At 47.2% G+C, this 21,159-nt stretch overlaps 1 protein-coding gene across 7 annotated transcripts in view; it reads right to left on the reverse strand.

Annotated features, from left to right (window-relative positions):
* Positions 1 to 21,159, reverse strand: part of LOC123769133 (galactoside alpha-(1,2)-fucosyltransferase 1) — a 263,820-nt gene that overhangs the window by 37,451 nt on the left and 205,210 nt on the right. The window contains exon 7 of one of the 7 annotated variants that reach the window (XM_069309811.1): positions 1,938 to 2,074. The exons of 5 other annotated variants lie outside the window; for them this stretch is intronic. In XM_069309811.1, the coding sequence (XP_069165912.1) occupies positions 2,013 to 2,074 (62 nt within the window). In that variant the 3' untranslated portion in view covers positions 1,938 to 2,012. Of the gene's footprint in view, positions 1 to 1,937; positions 2,075 to 15,856; positions 16,674 to 21,159 lie in introns of those variants that run through there. One more of the 7 variants, XM_069309812.1, reaches the window with a different exon arrangement.

Genomic DNA, 21,159 nt, shown 5'->3' on the forward strand with positions numbered 1-21,159 from the left:
ACAACATGGAATGTAGTAATGAGCATTGCATTCTTTGACTTAATCTCTGCAGTGAAAGTTCCAATCACTGGCAAGGCTACCTTTGAAGCATAGGCAGTGGCTTTGCCATTATAGTTCTCAAGCTTTGGGAACTGTTTTTTAAATTTTTCATAGTGGCACTCAGCAATGGTGTCAATGTTTGATCCAGTGTCAATGAGAACCTTGAGACAAATACCAGCAATGTATACACATGTCTCTGGGTTGTTTGGAAGATCATTCCATTCTGTGATTGCTTGTACTCCATAAGTATAATCACATTCACTGTCATCTGAGACTGGTTGTAATGAAATGTTGTCTTGTACATTATTAACATTCTGGATATGAGGTGCAATATTGTGTTTACCACCTCGACCCCTATGACCTGATCCTCGTACAGTGCTTTTATTCATTGACTGTGGTTTCTTTAGTGCGGAACGACACATAGCACCAAAATGACCTAGTTTTCCACACTCATAGCACTTCTTACCTTGAGCAGGACAAACATTACCTTGGTGTGGGTAGTCTCCTCCACAATTGTAACATTTATTGTTGACACCCTCTGATGTGGGTCGTTGTGACTGCTTGAGTCTTGTTCCATAACTCCAGGTGTGATGTGGTTCTCGGCTCAATTTACTGTTAGGTTTGGCATGATATCATCTTTGATTATGATGTCCTCCCTGAACCTTACGTACCTCATCACTGTTAGTAACAGTGGCAGAACCGTTATTGGCACTGCACTCCATGACACGAGCATCACGTGCAGCATCTTCCATTCGACGAGCAATATCCAGTATCTTGGTAAGAGAACTTTCATCATCAACAAGTTCTAGAGCTCTTCGACGGAGACGTGTAGATGTGCATGTTTCAATTATTTGCTGTTTGATTTTTGTCAACATCAGCAAACTCACAATGGGCTGCTAAACCCTGCAGACGTGTGTGGTATTGATCCACAGTTTCATTGGAGAGTTGTTTTGCTCTCCTGAAATGCATAATTTCCATAGCAGTATTTTGCCTTGGTTTGAAATGCTCTGTTAGTTTGGCTTTGGCAGTGTCATAATCTTTGGCACCACCAGTGTCTTTCAGTGTGTCAAAGATGTCACAAACTCTATCACCTGCATAATGAAGTAGAAAGGCACGCTTTCTTTCAGCACTTTTGATGTCAGAAACTATCAACAAATTTTCAAACCTTTTAAGCCATTTGACCCACCTCTGTGACAGGTTTGTCTGGTCACAGTCAGGATCAAATGCAGGAAACTGAGGTATATTTGCCATTTTTACTGAATAAATGTAACTTGTCACTTAAATGTTCCTCAGAATATTAAACACTTACTGCACTGTATATGTTAGTCAAGAATTCACTGTAATTACTTTAATTTTGCAAAGCACACAAGCATTTTAATGCAAAAGTTCACAACAGTGCACAATATAGCAGCAACTGACTTCTTACCTAGCCCTTGTGTACATGTGTTGTTCCTACTCACAGCAGCAGCACAGCAGTTGGCACAGCAGTTGGTACAGCAGTCAGTTCAGTGTGATGAATTTTGTAGCACGAAGCGTCGTTTCGTAACCAAAACATCAGGTTTTGTACACATCAAAGCGTCGTTTCGTACACAACATCGGCAGATTCCTCAGTACACAGTTTCTTCAGCACAGCTTGGGTAGCACACAGCTTGGGTAGCACACAGCATTGGTTAGCACACAGCATCGTTTAGCACACAGCATTGGTTAGCACGCAGCATCAGTTAGCATACAGCATCGGGTATGGCGCTCACAGCTTCTCTTCCTCCTGCAGGCAGCATGCTTCTCCCTTGTGTTTGAAACTGAACAAATACCTGCGTTCACAGTTCATCCTCGTCGCCAATGTGGTGTTTGTGTGTTACTGAGGAAGTCTTGGTTGTAGGGTTGATGTAAAGTCATGACTTGGTTACTGACTTTAATACTTAATATGATTACATGACTAGTAGCGACCAAGCTTGGCGGGCGTCCTGTACGCTCTATTGTTTACCTCCTCCTGGCGTCTCAGCCGCCGCACATAGAAAACGGATGGTACCATTTTCTGTGAACATGACAAAATCGTCAATGCCCAGGGCTCTGTTTTTTCATATATATGACTGATAGTGGTTTTCATTTTTATTTGGCCCTATGAGAAATAAACGATCCTTCAATGAAGATTGTCAAAGCTTAAATTGCATTCTCTAGAAAGACGAGGAAGAAATAGGGGTGACATGATAGAGGTGTGACTGAATGGACATAGTAAAGGGGGATATTAATAAGCTATTAAACGTATCAACATGAAACAGAACAGGAATGAATTGGATAAGTTTTATATTTAGGAAAAAAGACCTGGGTAAATACAGGTAGCAGGGGACGAACTTGAAAATACACACATAACTTCTTGCAGTGCTGAAGTTATGTTCTTCCCTCACATACATGATCCCCTTCGATAAATGTAATGGGCGATGGTTGGAAGTAAATATGAAATTAAAAATAGACTAGGGATGATGGTATTTTACATTAGGTTTCAAGGTCACTGTTGTATCGCAAAACACACGACTCATAGACCGGCTTTTTAATCCCTTTGAACATGCCGGTGCAGGAACGCTGAGTGGCTAGCTGGTGACGTCATTGACCATTAGCAATGTCTGTGCAGGGTCACTGAGCTAACGAAATTTTGGGATGACTGGAGGCGGCTGTTTAATCCCCTTGAGCGAAAATGGCAGGGGCCAATGACCGGCCATGAAAATTATTTCGAGAAAACCCAGGGGCCATAGATCGTGCTTGGGAAAATATTCGAGAAAAGCCAGGGGCCATAGACTGTGCGAGGCAAGAAGCAAAATGCACGGGCATAGGCCCATAGAAAACACAGGGGCCTCTGCCCGTGCGTGGGAAAAACCAAAAACGCGCGGTCTATGTCATACTGGAATCGGGGGTGCGTAGACCAGCCCCGGAAAAAACAAAAACGCACGGTCATAGTCATACTGGAATCCGGGGGTGCGTAGACCGTGCCCGGAAAAAAACAAAACGCACGGTCTATGTCATACTGGAATCGGGGGTGCGTAGACCGTGCCCGGAAAAAAACAAAACGCACGGGCATAGTCATACTGGAATCCAGGGGTGCGTAGACCGTGCCCGGAAAAAACCAAAACGCACGGGCATAGTCATCAATCCTACTACTTACGTTGTACCCCATAAGGCGCACAGAGGACGGAATATCCGCCTGGAGTCTTATGCCCAGGGTGCGAATGTTAGTCCTCACACCCTTAAGAGGACTAGAAGACACCACGTTCACCTTCGCGCTAACTACTGCGCCAAACCGGCCGAAATACCGCCGTAGCAGACCCTCAGGAAACTCCAAGGGAGCCCCATGCACACTGACGTAAGTAAGTGCACCACTTCTATCAGAGAGGATTACAGTGCCCGCACCATCCGGCAGGGGTAATGTCCGCCCCTCGTATCGCCGGAGAAAATCGCGATGCGCCACCTCGTCTGTGAACGTCACAATCGCCCTACGGGCCGTTACCAACTCGACCCCATAACTCTCAAACACAGGGACAGAGAGCATATCACAAGCCAGCGCAATCTGAGCCCGGACGACAGGGGGGAAGAGGGACCCCCATTGTAACGCCACGTCAGCACAGGCGGGCAGACACATCCGCCCCCAACCGGCCGAACTGGTAAACACCACCAACTGCCGGAGCGCCGATGCAACACGTCTGTCCCCTACCGAAGCTAGGGCCAGACTCCAAATTATATTTTATGACATTTACTTCTTAAATATATTTATATGAAGTGATGTATTTACGTTACTCATTTCTGCCATTATTTCCTCCTGACTACCATTGAGCTGAACTTACACTGAAAAGACATTGAATGCGAGGCTAGTGACTGGGCAACAATTTCAGTATACGTGTTGACCAAACCACATACTACAATTTGAAAAGACGACGACGTTTCAGTACGTCTTGGACCATTATGAAGTTTATTATGAATACGTGTGAAATAAGGTTTTTCCTCCAGCTGAGTGTCACACTGGACACTGGGCCCTCTTCCAGAGTGCTGCTAAGTTCTACTGTGGCACTGCTGACTTAGTGCTAAAGTAAAGAGCCATAGTAAGCTAGGAAGTTATTTCGGGTGCCTGTCCTACCCAGTATTTTCGGTGGCAGTTCATTTTGAAAACCACCCCGACTGAGTGTGTGAGTGGAGACTCGAGTAGTGCAAGTTGTAAGGGACTTTACTATGAAAAACTGCAGTGCTCTGGCCGAAAAGACGACGAGATGTGCGACTGCAGACCGGTGGAGGATTAATGAGTCTATTCACTCAATTCGACTGGTTGATACCTGGTTGATGGGGTTCTGGGAGTTCTTCTACTCCCCAAGCCCGGCCCGAGGCCAGGCTCGACTTGTGAGAGTTTGGTCCACCAGGCTGTTGCTTGGAGCGGCCCGCAGGCCCACATACCCACCACAGCCCGGTTGGTCCGGCACTCCTTGGAGGAATAAATCTAGTTTCCTCTTGAAAATGTCCACGGTTGTTCCGGCAATATTTCTTATGCTTGCTGGGAGGACGTTGAACAACCGCGGACCTCTGATGTTTATACAGTGTTCTCTGATTGTGCCTATGGCACCTCTGCTCTTCATTGGTTCTATTCTACATTTTCTTCCATGTCGTTCACTCCAGTACGTTGTTATTTTACTGTGTAGATTTGGTACTTGGCCCTCCAGTATCTTCCAGGTGTATATTATTTGATATCTCTCTCGTCTTCTTTCTAGTGAGTACATTTGGAGGGCTTTGACACGATCCCAATAATTTAGGTGCTTTATTGCATCTATGCGTGCCGTATATGTTCTCTGTATTCCCTCTATTTCAGCAATCTCTCCTGCTCTGAAGGCGGAAGTGAGTACTGAGCAGTACTCAAGACGGGACAACACAAGTGACTTGAAGAGTACAACCATTGTGATGGGATCCCTGGATTTGAAAGTTCTCGTAATCCATCCTATCATTTTTCTGGCTGTCGCAATATTTGCTTGGTTATACTCCTTAAACGTTAGGTCGTCAGACATTATTATTCCCAAATCCTTTACATGCTGTTTTCCTACTATGGGTACATTTGATTGTGTTTTGTACTCTGTATTATGTTTAAGGTCCTCATTTTTACCGTACCTGAGTACCTGGAATTTATCACTGTTAAACATCATGTTATTTTCTGATGCCCAGTCGAAAACTTTGTTAATATCAGCTTGAAGTTTTCAATGTCCTCAGCCGAGGTAATTTTCATACTGATTTTTGTGTCATCTGCAAAGGATGATACGAAGCTGTGACTTGTATTTTTGTCTATATCTGACATGAGAATAAGGAAAAGCAGCGGTGCAAGGACTGTACCCTGAGGTACAGAGCTTTTCACTGCACTTGGACTAGATTTTATATGGTTGACAGTTACTCGCTGAGTCCTGTTTGACAGAAAACTGAGTATCCAGCGTCCTACTTTACCGGTTATTCCCATTGACTTCATTTTGTGTGCTATCACGCCATGGTCACATTTATCGAAAGCCTTTGCGAAGTCCGTGTATATCACATCAGCATTCTGTTTCTCTTCTAATGCCTCAGTGACTTTGTCGTAGTGCTCAAGTAGCTGTGAGAGGCACGATCTTCCCGCTCGAAATCCATGTTGGCCTGGGTTGTGAAGGTCATTGGTCTCCATGAAATTGGCGACTGTGCTGGAAGGATCGACGGTGAGTTTGTGTTCTTCCCTATTGGTATTGGGGTCCTTTTAGCAGTGATTGCAAAGTTGGAACGTGCATCAATGGTCAACATGGCATCATGTTTCCAATGGTCCTCAAAATTTCTTAACCCTTTAACATGGTATCATAATATTTATTCCTCCCAAAATTGTTAACTTAAGCTTTCTTCTTTATGTAAATATATATCCAGTTTTATCTCTGTCAATTCACCTACATTGTTGGAGCATGCTCAACTATTCCCTCCATCCCTTCAACCTTGTGTTCTGAAGTGGTGCTGGATATTTTAACTACTAATATTTCTATAAACGTCTCCAGAAATGTTGCTCCAAGGATCAGATGATGAGCAGATCATCTCTATTGAGGAAACGAACACCAGCAGCACCACAATGATAACGAACACATCATCACCACCAAGATAACGAACACATCATCACCACCGAGATAACGAACACATCATCACCACCGAGATAACGAACACATCATCACCACCGAGATAACGAACACATCATCACCACCACCGAGATAACGAACACATCATCACCACCGAGATAACGAACACATCATCACCACCGAGATAACGAACACATCATCACCACCGAGATAACGAACACATCATCACCACCGAGATAACGAACACATCATCACCACCGATATAACGAACACATCAGCACCAGCGAGATAACGAACACCATCAGCACCAGCGAGATAACGAACACCGTCAGCACCAGCGAGATAACGAACACCAGCAGCACCAGCGAGATAACGAACACCAGCGAGATAACGAACACCAGCAGCACCAGCGAGATAACGAACACCGTCAGCACCAGCGAGATAACGAACACCGTCAGCACCAGCGAGATAACGAACACCGTCAGCACCAGCGAGATAACGAACACCGTCAGCAGCAGCGAGATAACGAACACCGTCAGCAGCAGCGAGATAACGAACACCGTCAGCAGCAGCGAGATAACGAACACCGTCAGCACCAGCGAGATAACGAACACCGTCAGCACCAGCGAGATAACGAACACCGTCAGCAGCAGCGAGATAACGAACACCGTCAGCAGCAGCGAGATAACGAACACCGTCAGCACCAGCGAGATAACGAACACCGTCAGCACCAGCGAGATAACGAACACCGTCAGCACCAGCGAGATAACGAACACCGTCAGCAGCAGCGAGATAACGAGCACCGTCAGCAGCAGCGAGATAACGAGCACCGTCAGCACCACGGAGATAGCGAACACCGGCAGCACCACGGAGATAACGAACACCTTCAGCACCACCGAGATAACGAACACCATCAGCACCACCGAGATAACGAACACCATCAGCACCACCGAGATAACGAACACCATCAGCACCACCGAGATAACGAACACCAGCAGCACCAGCGAGATAACGAACACCAGCGAGATAACGAACACCAGCGAGATAACGAACACCAGCAGCACCACCGAGATAACGAACACCAGCAGCACCACCGAGATAACGAACACCAGCAGCACCACCGAGATAACGAACACCAGCAGCACCACCGAGATAACGAACACCAGCAGCACCAGCGAGATAACGAACACCATCAGCACCAGCGAGATAACGAACACCAGCAGCACCAGCGAGATAATGAACACCAGCAGCACCAGCGAGATAACAAACACCATCAGCACCACCAAGATAACGAACACCAGCAACACCACCGAGATAACGATCACCAGCAGCACCTCCGAGATACCGAACACTAGCAGCACCACGGTGGTAATGAACAGGTAATGGGTAGGTTGCCCCAACTATCTGAGCAAAACGTTGTCCATACAAAATTTGAGACCTTTTGGTACTGTGTAAGTTGCCTCAATATCACACACGTCATTGCCTCAAAGCAACCAAGTAAAAATTTGTGTCATTATTTAAAACCAAATATATATAAATAAACCTGTATAATAGATCCATAATAAAGAGAGTTTCAAAAGACTTCTATATTTTATATATTTTCACTTGGTAACACGGAATCAGTGGTGGTGAGTAGTAGTACTGGTAGTGTTTTTAGTTCTTGATAGTGAGGGTTGTAAATGGTGGCAGTTGTGGTTGAGGTTAGTAGTAGTGGTTGTTGTATATGGCGGTAGAGGTGGTTGCTGTTGATGGCAGTGGTGTTTGTGCTAAGTGGCACTGGTAATTATTATTTGGTGGTAGTGATGGTTGGTGGTGGGTAATGGGAACTTTAACTCATATATAATAATATTTAATTAAGAAATCGATAAACTCGAAGGACCACTCACTTTTGAGAAAAGAGGGAAAACAAATAAAAGGGAATCATAAAGCTGACATGGATGATAAATTATTTTGAAATTATTTTGAAAAGCATGAATGGACTGTGATAATGATTAGTTGAGAGTTAAAGACCTCACTTCAACATTTGGGAGGGGGGGGGGGGGTATTACTAGAAATTAATATACATTTAGGATAATGACTGGTGCTGGATCGTCACCAGTTGGTTAATTACAACATTAAAGATTATAGAATCAAAAATTAAATGTAGATTCAAACATGATGATAATATAGTACAATTATCAAGCCTATGAAATATTAGTAAATCATAGAAATTTATGTGTGTGAAAATTGCAACACACTAAACAATCAATGTATTAAATTTATGTAGCTTCTCTTGGAATATTATATGCATAAAAAGGCAGAATACATATATCAGAAATAATATTAGAATTAATCATAGCAACTCTATTATCTACGATGTAACGAATGGAGGGGCTTAGCTGTAGGAAGACTTTAATAAACCCGCCCCCTCCCCGCTCAGCTCGTTGTCGCCGTGTGGGGGCTTAGTGGGCGGCTGCCGGAGTGTGATGCTCCTTGGGACAGTCCTCTGTCCTTTTCTAGCCTTGTGCTCCTGCTGCCGTCGTCTCCAATTCTGCTGGGCATCTTTTCCTTTTCCTTCTGTTTCGTTTTTCTCCCCCCTCTTCTCCTATCTGCTTGCCGTTTCCTGCCGACCTTTTGCTCGTTCTGGTTCTTCCCTTGGACTTCTTCTATTTTGACGCCCGGGTGCTTGAGGAGGCATACTCTTGCACCCGTAGAACTGCAGTACCCGACGTCGAGAGCGAGGGGAACCTTTTATTGTCAATCCCCACTTCGTCACTGAACCCGATCTCGACGGACTGTCGGTTTCTTAAGGTGGCGTTTGTGGGGCGTATACTCACGACGCACCCCTAGGAGGCCCCGACAAGATCGGCGATAGCTTCTTATTGGGTGTCCTGCCTCTAATTGTGGCTCCATGGTGGGTGTGGGGGCACATTCATGAGTGAATTCTTCTTTTCGTCAAGATGATAACCCTTGTTTCGGCTTCTTCTGGTTTACCTTCTCAGGCTCGTGGGGTGGGCGACCAAGCCCCTGAGTCGGTCCGTATTGGAAGACCGGGCTCTGTAGCCTCCGCTGCATTGGGCCCCGACCTTGCTCCTCCTTTGGCCTCTCTGACTCCTTCCTCTGGCTCCCCTCCCTCCTCTGTGGTAGGGTCGAGCCCCAAGCCCCCAGTGGTGACTACCTCGTCCCCTGGCGCGGCTCCTTCTCTAGTTGTAACTACTGCGCCTTTTAACCCCTCTCTCTCTGGGGGTTCTCACCGCCGTCCTCGTCACGGCCGCCCTCGCTCGATTCCTTCCAGTTCTGCTACCTATCAAGCCTTGTTTGGTCCCGCTTCGTGGGCCAAATATTTTGATCTCCTCCCTCTTGATTCTGCGCCTCCTGACGATTTCTCCCTCCATCGACATCTCATTGATTCCGTGGATGCCTCCATTACTTTCAACCCCACTGGTCTCGGTACACGTGTCGTTGCTGCTCCTTCTCAGGATGCTGCTTCCCGCTTGGCTGCCTTATCCTGCCTTGGCGAGACCCCCGTTCGGGTCTCGAAGAACGCTCAGTTGAATGCCAGTGTTGGCACTATTTTGCTCCCGCCCCATGTTGCGACCAGTGTTCGGGACCTGCGCGACTGCCACGACGATATTCGACATATCCTCGCTGCCCAGGGCCATTCTATTCTCCAGGTGGACACGTTTACTCGTCCCCCTCGTGGTAGTCGCCGTCAACCCCTCCGGGTTGTGAAGATTACCTTTGATGGTAGGACCCTTCCACCCTCTGTCATTCTTGCTGGTGCCAGGTGCTCTGTCCAGGAGTACATTCCTTCTCCTCGGCTCTGCAACAAGTGCTGGAGGTTTGGGCATGGTGCCCTCCGCTGCTCCGGGACTGTCTCTCTCTGTCCTTTGTGTGGTGGCGAAGGTCACTCTAAGTCGGAGTGCGCTTCTCCCCAGGCTCGTTGCCTCAACTGCGGTGAGGCCCATCCTACCTTCTCCCGTGCGTGTGTCCATTACAAGCTTGAGGCAGCCGTCCTCAACTTGAAGCACCGGGAGCGTTTATCTTTTCCTGAGGCGAGGCGCCAGGTTCGCCGGCTCCCGCCTTATGCTAATATCTCTTATGCTCGCGTGTTGCGCTCTTCCTCTCCTCGTCCTTCCCGCCTTCCTCAGACTCACAACCGTTTCCGGGCCTTGGACCCTGATGCGCCCACTGCCCCCTCCTCTGTCCCTTTGGGTTCTCTCCCGAAGGATCCTCCTCCTGGTCCTCTGTCTGGGGTTCCCCTTCCTTCTACCCGGTCTGTCGTGTCTTCTGTGTCTTCTTCCTCGTCCCCCTCCGATCCTCCTTCCCATCCTCTTCCTCCATCTATCGGCTCTTCCCACCGCCTGTCGGTGCGGGCGGATGTCCATCGCTCTCCTAACGGCCGTCGTGTGTGCTCTCGTTCGGCTTCTCCTGTTGAGACACTGGAATCCGTTGCCCGGTACGTAGTTGCTGGGACACCGCTCTCTTTAAGTCAGAAGCGTAAGCCTGGCTCCTCTCCTTCCTCTTCCCCGGCGGGTAAGAAGGCTTCGCTTTCTTCCTCAGCTCCTTCTTCTGGCTCTGTTGCTCCTTCCCCTTCCGTTTCAGTGTTTGCGCCCCCTGTTCCTGCTATGGAGGTTTCTTTGGCCCCTGCTTCCCTTTCGGTTGCTGCTCTTGCTGGGGTGCGCTCCCCTCTTTCTACTCCCCCTCTTCCTGCTGCTGTCCTTGACTGCTCCTCTCCGTTGTCTCCTCCTCTTCCTCCTCCTCCTCCGGACCCTGCCCGCCCACCTCTGATCTGTTCTCCCGTTTTCTTCCCTCCGTCTTTGCTCAGTTTACCCATGCCCCCTAACCCTGACTTTGCTGACCCTGATCCCAACCCTGATATTCTTTAACGTGCTCTGTTGCTCTTTCGCCTTTGTTTCTTCCTTGTTCTCTGTTTTTGTCCTTTCTCTTCTCGTCGTTGTCCATTCTTCAATGGAACGTTCGAGGTTATTACGCCAATTTCCTCGAACTCCAACTTCTGATTTCGCGGTTTTCGCCCCTTTGTGTCTGTCTCCAGGAGCCAATGCTTGGTGCTCGTCCTGGTCGTTTTCGTGGCTATTCCTTTCTCTCCCCCCCCCCCAGCCATTGCTGGGGCTTCTAATTCTTCTGCTCTCTTGATTCGGGCTGATGTTCCCTTTGTTCCTTTACTTTTTTCCTTCGCCTCTCCATTGTTCTGCTGCTCGTATCTTTGTGGGGAAGTGGTACACAGTTTGTTCCATTTATCTCCCCCCGAGTGTCCCGCTCTCTCTTCCTGATTTGAAACACCTCCTAGACTCCTTGCCGGAGCCTGTGCTCCTGCTGGGTGACTTCAGTTGTCGTCATTCTCTTTGGGGTGACGTTCTGACGAATACCCGGGGTCGCCTCCTTGAGCCGTTTCTCCTCTCTTCTTCCCTGTCTCTTCTGAATTCTGGTGAGCCCACTCATTTGGACTCTCGGACTCGCACCCTTTCTTGTCTTGATCTTTCTCTCTGCTCTTCTTCTCTTTACTTAGATTTCACGTGGCAGGTTCTTGATGACCTCCATGGAAGTGATCATTTCCCCATCCTTGTTTCCTTTTTCTCTTTTCACCCTTCCCTCTCTTTCCCTAGGTGGCAGTTTGCTAAGGCGGACTGGACCCTATTTTCCCTCAGTGCTACTCTCTCTGACCTCTCCCTTCTGCCCCTCTCTCGCGCTCTCCTCCTTTTTCATGACACTGTCTTCAACGCTGCCCTCCGCTCTATTCCTCGCTCTTCCTCTCGGGGTCCACGGAAGTGCGTTCCCTGGTGGAATGTGGACTGTGCTCGGGCTGTCCGCTGTAAGCGTGCAGCCTGGAAGAGGCACCGCCGTAGGCAGACGACCGATTCTTTTCTTTTCTTTCGGAAAGCGAGTGCGGTGGCCCGTAGGGCCATCCGTAAGGCTAAACGTGAATGTTGGGCATCTTATGTCTCAACAATTACGTCCGAAACCCCTCTGGCCCAGATCTGGAAGCGTATCCGCAAGATAGCGGGTAAGTTCGTTCCCGATGTTTCACCGGTCCTTCACCTCCATGATACTCTTGTGGCGGACCCGTTGCAGGTCGCTTCCGAACTGGGTTCCCACTTTTCTTCTGTTAGCTCTGGTCTTCATCTTCCCCAATCTTTCCTTCTTCGTAAACCTGTCCTTGAGTCTCGTCCTTTAGATTTCTGCACTCATCTTCAGCTTCCCTATAATGATCCCTTCTCTCTCTCTGAACTTCGTTCTGCCCTGGCCCTCTGCGGTTCTACGGCGGCGGGCTCCGATGGTATTCATTATGAGATGCTTCGCCATCTCCCTCCGAGCACGTCTCGGTATTTACTGAGTCTGTATAATCGGATCTGGGAGTCGTCGTCAGTCCCTGAGGACTGGCTCGATGCCGTTGTCCTCCCTGTTCGCAAACCGGGGTCTCTGGGTACTTCCCCTAAGGACTTTCGCCCTATTGCTCTCACAAGTTGTGTCTGCAAACTCTTTGAACGTATGGTTAACGTTCGTCTGATGTGGTTCCTGGAACACCATCACCTCCTCTCCCCTTCTCAATTTGGTTTCCGCAAGTGCCGCAGCACGACAGATGTCCTGGTGAACTTGGAGGTCTATATTCGTTCTGCTTTTGCTGCGAAGACCTCCGTTGTTGCCGTCCTTTTTGACCTAGAAAAGGCTTACGAAACCACTTGGCGTTATCATATCCTATCTCAACTTCATTCTTTTGGCCTTCGTGGTCATCTCCCTCTCTTTCTCCGCAGCTTCCTCTCTCGTCGTTCCTTTCGGGTGCGCCTTGGTACCGCTCTCTCTCCCTCTTTTCAGCAATACGAAGGTGTGCCCCAGGGTAGTGTTCTGAGCACTACTCTTTTTCTTGTTGCCCTCAATGGTCTTCTTTCCTCTCTTCCTTCTGGTGTCTTCTCCGCTCTCTATGTCGATGATCTTACCCTTTGTTGTCAGGGTGATGATTCGCCTCTCCTTCAACGCCGGCTTCAACTTGCAATTGATGCCGTGTCGTCTTGGGCCACAGGTCATGGCTTCAAGTTCTCTACTTCTAAGACTTGTGCCATGACTTTTACGTGGAAACGGGTTGTTCTTCGTCCCTCTTTGTCACTTTATGGTCATCCCCTTGAATACAAAGATTCCGCGAAGCTTTTGGGGTTATTCCTTGACACTCGTTTGTCTTGGTCTCCCCATATCTCTTACCTCCGTGTTGAGTGCTCTAAGGCCCTTACCCTCCTTCGGGTCTTGTCCCATACTTCTTGGGGGGCAGATAGGCGCACTCTCCTTGCTTTACATTCCTCTCTCGTCCTGTCTAAGCTCGATTATGGTTGCCCTGCTTACTCGTCTGCTTCTTCTTCTACTCTTCGCCGTCTTGATGCTTTGCACCATACTGGGTTGCGCCTCAGTTCTGGTGCCTTTCGTTCGACTCCCATCCTTAGCTTATATGTTGACACTGGCTTCCTGTCTCTCCAGGACCGCCGTGATCGCTACTGTCTTCGCTATCTTGCGCGGTCCTTGCAACATCCTTCCTCTCGCCTCTGTCGTGCTTTAACTTTTACCCCTCCTGCGGTTCCTGTTCCTCTTCACCACCTCCCTCTTTCTGTCCGGTTATCTCGCCTACAGGATTCTCTCTCCGTTCGTATTTCTGATGTTTCTCCTCGTGTTGTTCCTTCTTTGCCCCCGTGGAGGGTCCCTCTTCCGCGGTTTTGTACTTCCTTGACCCGTATCACTAAAGCTTTTACCCCTCCTACGGTTCTAAAACGCCTTTTCCTCGAGCACTTTTCTTCTCACTCCCGCTCCGTTTCTGTCTTCACCGATGGGTCTAAGTCAGCGGACGGTGTTGGCTACTCTGTTGTTTTTCCTGATCGCACTTATATGTGTCGCTTGCCTCCGGAGACTAGCATCTTTACAGCGGAACTTTATGCTATTCTCTATGCTCTTCGTCTCCTGCTTTCTCGTTGTCAGTCTTCCTTTGTGGTTGTTGTTGACTCTCGTAGTGCCCTCATGGCTCTCGGGTCCTTTAATCCGGTTCATCCAGTAGTTGTCGAGATCCAGCATTGGCTGTTTCTCGTTCACAGTAAATTTAAGTCGGTTGAGTTTTGTTGGGTTCCCAGCCATATTGGTGTGTCTTTAAATGAGCGTGCGGATGCTGCCGCTAAGGAAGCTGTCCGCTCTTGTCCCATCTCTCGTAAAGGCATTCCATATTCCGACTTTTACCCGGTTATCCATTTTTCAGTCCTTACCCGTTGGCAGGCTTCTTGGTTGTCTGTTACTGGTAACAAGCTACGTACTCTTAAATGTTGTGTTTCCTCGTGGCCGTCCTCCTTCCACCGTAACCGGCGGTGGGAAACAGCTCTGGCGAGGTTGCGTATTGGCCATACTCGCTTAACCCATGGTCACTTGATGGAGCGCCGCCCTGCTCCTTATTGTCCTAGTTGCATTGTCCCTCTTACGGTCGTGCATGTCCTTCTTGAATGTCCTGACTTCCAGGACGAGCGTGTGTCTTGCTTTCCGACCGCCCCTCGCGGTCACCTGTCCCTCGATAGAATTCTTGGTGACTCGGATACTTTTGATATCGTTCGCCTTATGCGTTTTTGTTCTCGTATTGGCATCCTTGGTGATATTTAGCGCCCTCTGATTATTTTGCGTAATTGATGGTGCTACATAGCCTTCCCGGTTTGGTGCCTTCTTTTGATAATTACTTACTTACTTTAATAAACCCGTTTCGTAATTCGAATACTCGTAGACGTGATCACATCACCCAAGTAGTGGATGAAACACCGACAAGGGAAATCAAATGTAGAGGAAGAATTTCTCTGCTTGTCCTCACCAACGCGCTGCAATCACAGAAATTTTAAAGAAATTGACTAGGCAAGAGATTTATTCCACTATTCACTAAGAAATCGGGAATAACATAAAAAAAACTAACGTAGATTTTGTGGTCGGTAGATGACATAACGGTGTGCAATCTACAGTAATAATTTATGATAAAGTGCACTCTATAAAAAATACTTAACGTAGGCCTGTTGAAACATTTAAGCTCGCCGATATCACGTCTGTTAGTTCTTGACATTGTTGTTCAAGATTCGCTACCTGGCACAAAATGTTCAAAGTAGCACGGGCTATGGTGAGCCCGTCGTAGTCCCTGACGTTCACTGCTGTTGAAGGTCTAATTTCAGGACGTAATTGTATTCTCAGATGTGAGAATTAACAGTATTATTAGCACCGTTCGACCACGTGTTCTATCTGCAATGGCTGCGGCTTGCATGCGTACACGCATGCGCAGAGACGCTCATAGATATCTCGAGCTTAAACTAATTTGATTTACTAGTAATTATTTAGGGAAATAAGGAAGTACGACTTAAACTAACGTCACGAATAAATATATTGAATCATAATGCCTCTTCTCTCAAGGCAATTGATTTAATTAACTCTGCACAAATTAAACGAGAAGGGTCGAGGTGTATTTAATTTTACGTTGTAGTAATATTTACTGTTATAATTAACTTGGTTAAATGGTCAAGTTCAGTATGCATAAGGATGAAAAACTATTATTTCTTCCATAATGAACAATATTTTATAAAGAAAGGACAATTAACTGAACTCAATAAATTACCAACAAACGTGGAAGATTTCATGTTTCAGCCTGCTATCGACGCTTGGCATCATGAGGGCTGGGAATTTTCTTGGCAAATTATGGCTTACTATAAAAACACCAACGATATTAATTCTGTGTTAGTGTTATTAGTGAATGCTACGGTTAATACAAAGATGTATTATAATACAGAATTATTTATTAGTGTTGGAAAATTTCCAACAGTTGGTGGTAGTGGTAGAAGTAGTGATACTGATGCTTGTGGTTGATGGACGTGGTTGTCGTAGTTATTGGTAGTGAGATTTTGGCTGGTGGCAGTAGTGGTGGTTGGTGATAGTGGTGGTTGAGGTGTAGCTGGTCGTGTTGGTTGTGGTAGATATAGTAGTAGTAGTAGGCATCCATCAGTCTCAGGAGACTATGGAGTTGGGCTCTGGTTGTTGGTCTGGAGTGGCCTCTCCGGGGCGAAAAGCAAAGGTAGGTTGATACGGGGGAGAAGCTATCACCTATGCAGCAGGTCTCCCACTCTCCACGGCGCCGAAAGTCTCCAATGGAAACCAAATGACTTCCTTCAAGACCTAGCTAATTAATTGGTCTTCCTTCAAGACCCATTAATATAATTAAATAATAATGATTATTCTTCCTTCTTTCTGGGTCATGATGGAAGCTGGCCTCGAGTGAAAAGGGGCTGTGACGATCTCTGGAACCTGTAGTTGCAGGGCTCGGTCGTCCACCTGAGGCTCGTACGGCCCAACCTATGCTTCAGGAGGCTTGGGTCGTTCTTGCCCTTTCTAGGGTGGTTCTTCTCCGGCCCCGACCACGGCGATCTCCGAGTTTGGAGTCCCCTGTGCCTTTTTTTGCCAACTTCGAGGTTAACTCCGGAGCTGAAGCCCCTAAGGCAGTTCGTTGTTGCCTTCAACTTCGTTTTGACAGTTCCTGCGATGGCGCTGAAACCAATCGTATTGATAGGGGTTTGGTAGTGGTGGAGGTGAAGTGACAATGGTTTGTTGGTGGTGGAGTGACATTGATTTGGTAGTGTTGGAGGTTGAGTGACAGTTGTTTGGTGGTGGTGAAGGTGAAGTGAAATTGGCTTGGTAGTGGTGGAGGTGGAGAGACAGTGGATTTGTGGTGGTGGAGGTAGAGTGACAGTGGTATAGGTGGAGTGACAGCTTTATAGGTGGAATGAAATTGGTTTGGTGGTGGTAGAGGTGAGGTGACAGTGGTTTGGTGGTAGTGGAGGTGGAGTGAAAGTGGTTTGGTGGTGGTGGTAGAGGTGTAATGGCAGTGGTTTGGTGGTAGTGGAAGTGACAGACAGTGGTTACGTGTTGATGGAGGTGGAGTGACAGTGGTCTGATGGTAAAGGTGGAGTGAGAGTGGTTTGTGGATGTAGAGTAACGTGGTTTGGCGGTGGTGGAGGTGGAGTGAGAGTGGTTTGGTGGTAGTGGATTTGGAGTAACAATAGTTTGTTGTTGGTGGATGTGGAGTAACAGTGGTTTGGTGGAGTGACAGAGGTTTGGTTGTGGTAGAGGTGGAGTGGTGGTGGTAGAGATACAGTGACAGTGCTTTTGGTGGTTGGGGAGGGGGGTGAAACAGTGGTGGGGTTATGGCACAGGTAGAGTGATAGTGGGTTGGTAATATAGTGGTGAAGTAACAGTGGTTTGGCGGTGGTACAGTGGAGTGACAGCAGTTTGGTGGAGGTGGAGTGACTGTGGTTTGGTGGTGGAAATGTGGAGTGATAGTTGTTTGGTAGTGGTAGTGATGGAATTGCAATGGTTTGGCTATGGTGGAGGTACAGTGACAAGGTTTGGTGGAGGTTTAGTGGCAGTGGTTTGGTTGTGATTGGAGGTGGAATGACCGTGGTTTGTTAGTGGTAGTGATGGAGTGGCAGTGGTTTGGTTGTGGTGGAGGTGCAGTGACCGTGGTTTGTTAGTGGTAGTGATGTAGTGGCAGTGGCTTGGTGGAGGTGGAGTGACCGTTGTTTAGTGGTGGTGGAGGTGGAATGACAGTGGTTTGGTGGTGGTAGTAGTGACTGACTGATTGGGTGGTGGTAGTGATTAATGACCGTGGATTGTTGGTGGTTGTGGTGGAGTGACAGTGGTTTTGTGGTGGTGGAGTTGGAGTGACTGAGTAATGGTGGAGTGACAATGGTTTGGTGGTGGTAGAGTTGCAGAGATAGTGGGGTTGGTAGTGGTAGTGAAGGAGTGACAGTGGTTTGCTAGTGTTAGAGGTGCGGAGCAGTAGTTTAGTGGTTATAGTGGACATAGTAACAGTGGTTTAGTGGTTGTGGAGATGTAGTGACCGTGGTTTGGTGGTGGTGGATGTTGAACGATAGTACTTTGGTACTGTGGAGAAATGCCCGACAGACCACTGGAACATTATCTAACACAGTGCACAGTTACAAACCAATTAAGATTTCAACTTAGATTCATCAGAGCAGAAGAAGTTGTTAAACACATATGACAAAATCTTATTGAAGCGATCATACAAGTCATAAATACTCATTCTCCGCCGAAGTAAAACAGTAACAAACAACACTTAGTGGGCCAGCCAGAGGCTTAGGGCCCGTGCCGGAATATTCCAGCAAAAAAAAAAAAAGTGCTTTGGTGGGGGAGATACAGTTGTTTGGTGGTGGAAGAGGAGAAGTGACAGTGATTTGATGGTGCTGGAAGTGGAGTGACAGTTGTTTGGTGGTGGAAGAGGAGAAGTGACAGTGATTTGATGGTGCTGGAAGTGGAGTGACAGTTGTTTGGTAGTGATTGAGGTGGAGCGACAGTGGTTTGGTGGAGTGAGCGTGGTTTAGTGGTGGAAGTGGTGTTGTATGTGGTAATAGTGGTGATGAGATGGTATGGAAAATATTCACCATAACATTTTGTTACTAATAACTATTAATTAGAAAAATATTATAAAATAAATATCGATGAAAATAATTTTGTTTGATTAACAAATTAATGCTCAATTTACTACTGTGTAAGGCCTGTGCCTGGCGGGCACAGCATAACACACCACAATAACAACTAAGAGATTGAATTTATCTCTAATTATTTCTTACAAAGAATTTATATATACCTGAATTTACCTGAGGGCTACTAACACTAGTGGCCTCGACAACCAGGGGAAGCCGGCGGTTTCTCGAAGGTGGTGATGGTTCCATTTGCCCTGATAATCTTCAATAGATTGATTTTGAAATTCACCAGTCTTGACATTTACGGCTTCGGCGAGAAGGCGGTTCCATGAGTTAACAAGCATCTCCAAGTTTACTGATACTGAGAACAAGTATCTCCTGTTCTCAGTCCTACATTGTGGCTTGTCGAGCTTGAAACAGTTGCTCTTTATGTTACATCTGACCTTCTGAAGAAAATATCCAGATCAACATCCTCCAAATTGTTCAGATTTTTAAGTTTCAATAAGGTCTGCCCTGTCGTGCCTGGTTTGCAGTGTTATTAGTCCTGTAGCCTACAACTGTTCCTGATGAGATGACTAAGCTCTGGAATGATTTTTGTTGCCCGGTGTTGCACTTTCGCTAGAACAGCTATGTCCTTTTGAAGATGGAATCTCCATACTTGGATACAGTAGTCCAAATGGGGCAGCATCAGATTTATACAATTGATTCACCACCTTACTTTCTTTTAAAGTCAAAGGTACGCTTAATTATTGTTTGGTTTGATTAGCGTTTTTGACTGCGGCTCCTACCTGTTGTGTAACTTTCAGTGAGGAGTGGATTTTGACTTTGATCTTCTTTTCTTCATCAATCTGCTGTAATGCAATGTTATTAATTTGGTAGCGGTGGCATGGGTTTCTATGCCCCCGCATGCAAGGTCTTGCATTTTTCAATATTAAAAAGCATTTGCCAGTCGTCTGACCATAAGTGGTGTTCATATAGATCTTTTTGTAGGGCTCATGTATCATTATTATTTCCCACTTTACCACGTATCTTTGTTATCCGCAAATTTGAGAATGGGGGTTTGTAATTGTCAGGAGATGGAATTTTCCAGATCACTTGTGCACTGAAGGGGTGCACAGTGCAGTGTGCACAAGTGCCTGTGCACCGTGACTCAATTTCTGAAATACAACACTTACACAGTCGTGATGGGTGTCGTTGGACAGCCCTTGACAAATGCTAGTCATTGATGTCATTGTGGTCACTGAATCAGGTCTTTGGAGAAAGTTACAGCAGGGAGTCGATTTCTATGAGTTTGTGTACAGTTCAAAGTGTAGTGAGGAGGTTTGGGGGTCAACGGTTGTAGGCTTGACCCCCATCACGTGCCACCCTCGTGAGAGAGGGGTAGCGTCGTCAAGGAAGGAGCGGCTTTGGCGGAAGCTCCTGGGCCTTGGGAATGCTACGCGGTGATTGGTCAAGAGGCTGAGGGTATCGCATATACGCCTCGGGGCCGTCTTGGCGGGAAAAATCCTTCTTACAAGTGGACGTTGCTTGAGGAGGACGTAATTTCTCGTGCTAGGCCAGGCACCGGAAATCCCACCTGCAACGCCACATAAGTCACTCTCGTCGTCGTGCATTCGACCCAATACTGTGGGAGTAAGAATCCAGTATCGAGGGACTGGAGAATCGGCGATATCAAGTGTGAACTTGGGGGGGGGGGGTTGTCATCAAGCTGCGTGATTGTGAGACGCCACCCCAGAGTAACTGGATTGGGGAAAGGCTGTTATCGTCGTGTGGTAGTGACATCCGTCGTCTATCGGACCTTAGCTACAAGGTACCGGAGAGAGACAATCATGAAAAGGTTTCAGTGTTGTGTTTGAAACCTAAAATTCATAATTCCGAAGAATTAGCAGTGAACAGTGAAGGACTCTGTCATTTATGTGCCGCGCCATACCCTGTCGTACCACTCCAGTGTTGAGGGCGTGGTACCGTACCCAGCTGTGTGTGTAAACCAGCCACCGTGCCGCGCCTCTCTCCTCTCGCATAGCCTAGGCTGAGTGGGAGACCCTGACGCCGCCACCCTGGTCTCTGTGTGGGGTCACCCTATGGTCAAGCCACCTCGTGGTCCAGCCACCCCATGATCCAGCCAACCGTGGTCCTACTGACCACATGTACGAAGTAGTGAGGACGTCTACTTCATCACCTTCAGCAGCAGTAGAGTGGGGAGGGATGTTCGTATAAGTGAGTGTATGTATGTCTGACGGCCGGTGGGAATGTAAGTACACTATTTCTGTTTTGGGAATAAAACTCTGAAGCTGGTTTCGCACCCAGTGTTCCGTCTAGCCAATGTTCCTGTTGACCACCTGGTGCAACCCGTTCTCGCACTTTCGTACAGTCAATATTGACTTATTAAATAAGTGCATATGTGACATACTAATTTATTGTGAACATTTTAGTTTACCTTGAAAAGCTTCATAGAAAACACCGACCTGACCTAACCTTCTTAGTATGTTTACGAAGCAATAAGATGTTTATCTTAACATACTAAGAAGGTT

Source organism: Procambarus clarkii, chromosome 66 (genome assembly GCF_040958095.1).
Source record: "Procambarus clarkii isolate CNS0578487 chromosome 66, FALCON_Pclarkii_2.0, whole genome shotgun sequence".
Lineage (NCBI taxonomy): Eukaryota > Metazoa > Arthropoda > Malacostraca > Decapoda > Cambaridae > Procambarus > Procambarus clarkii.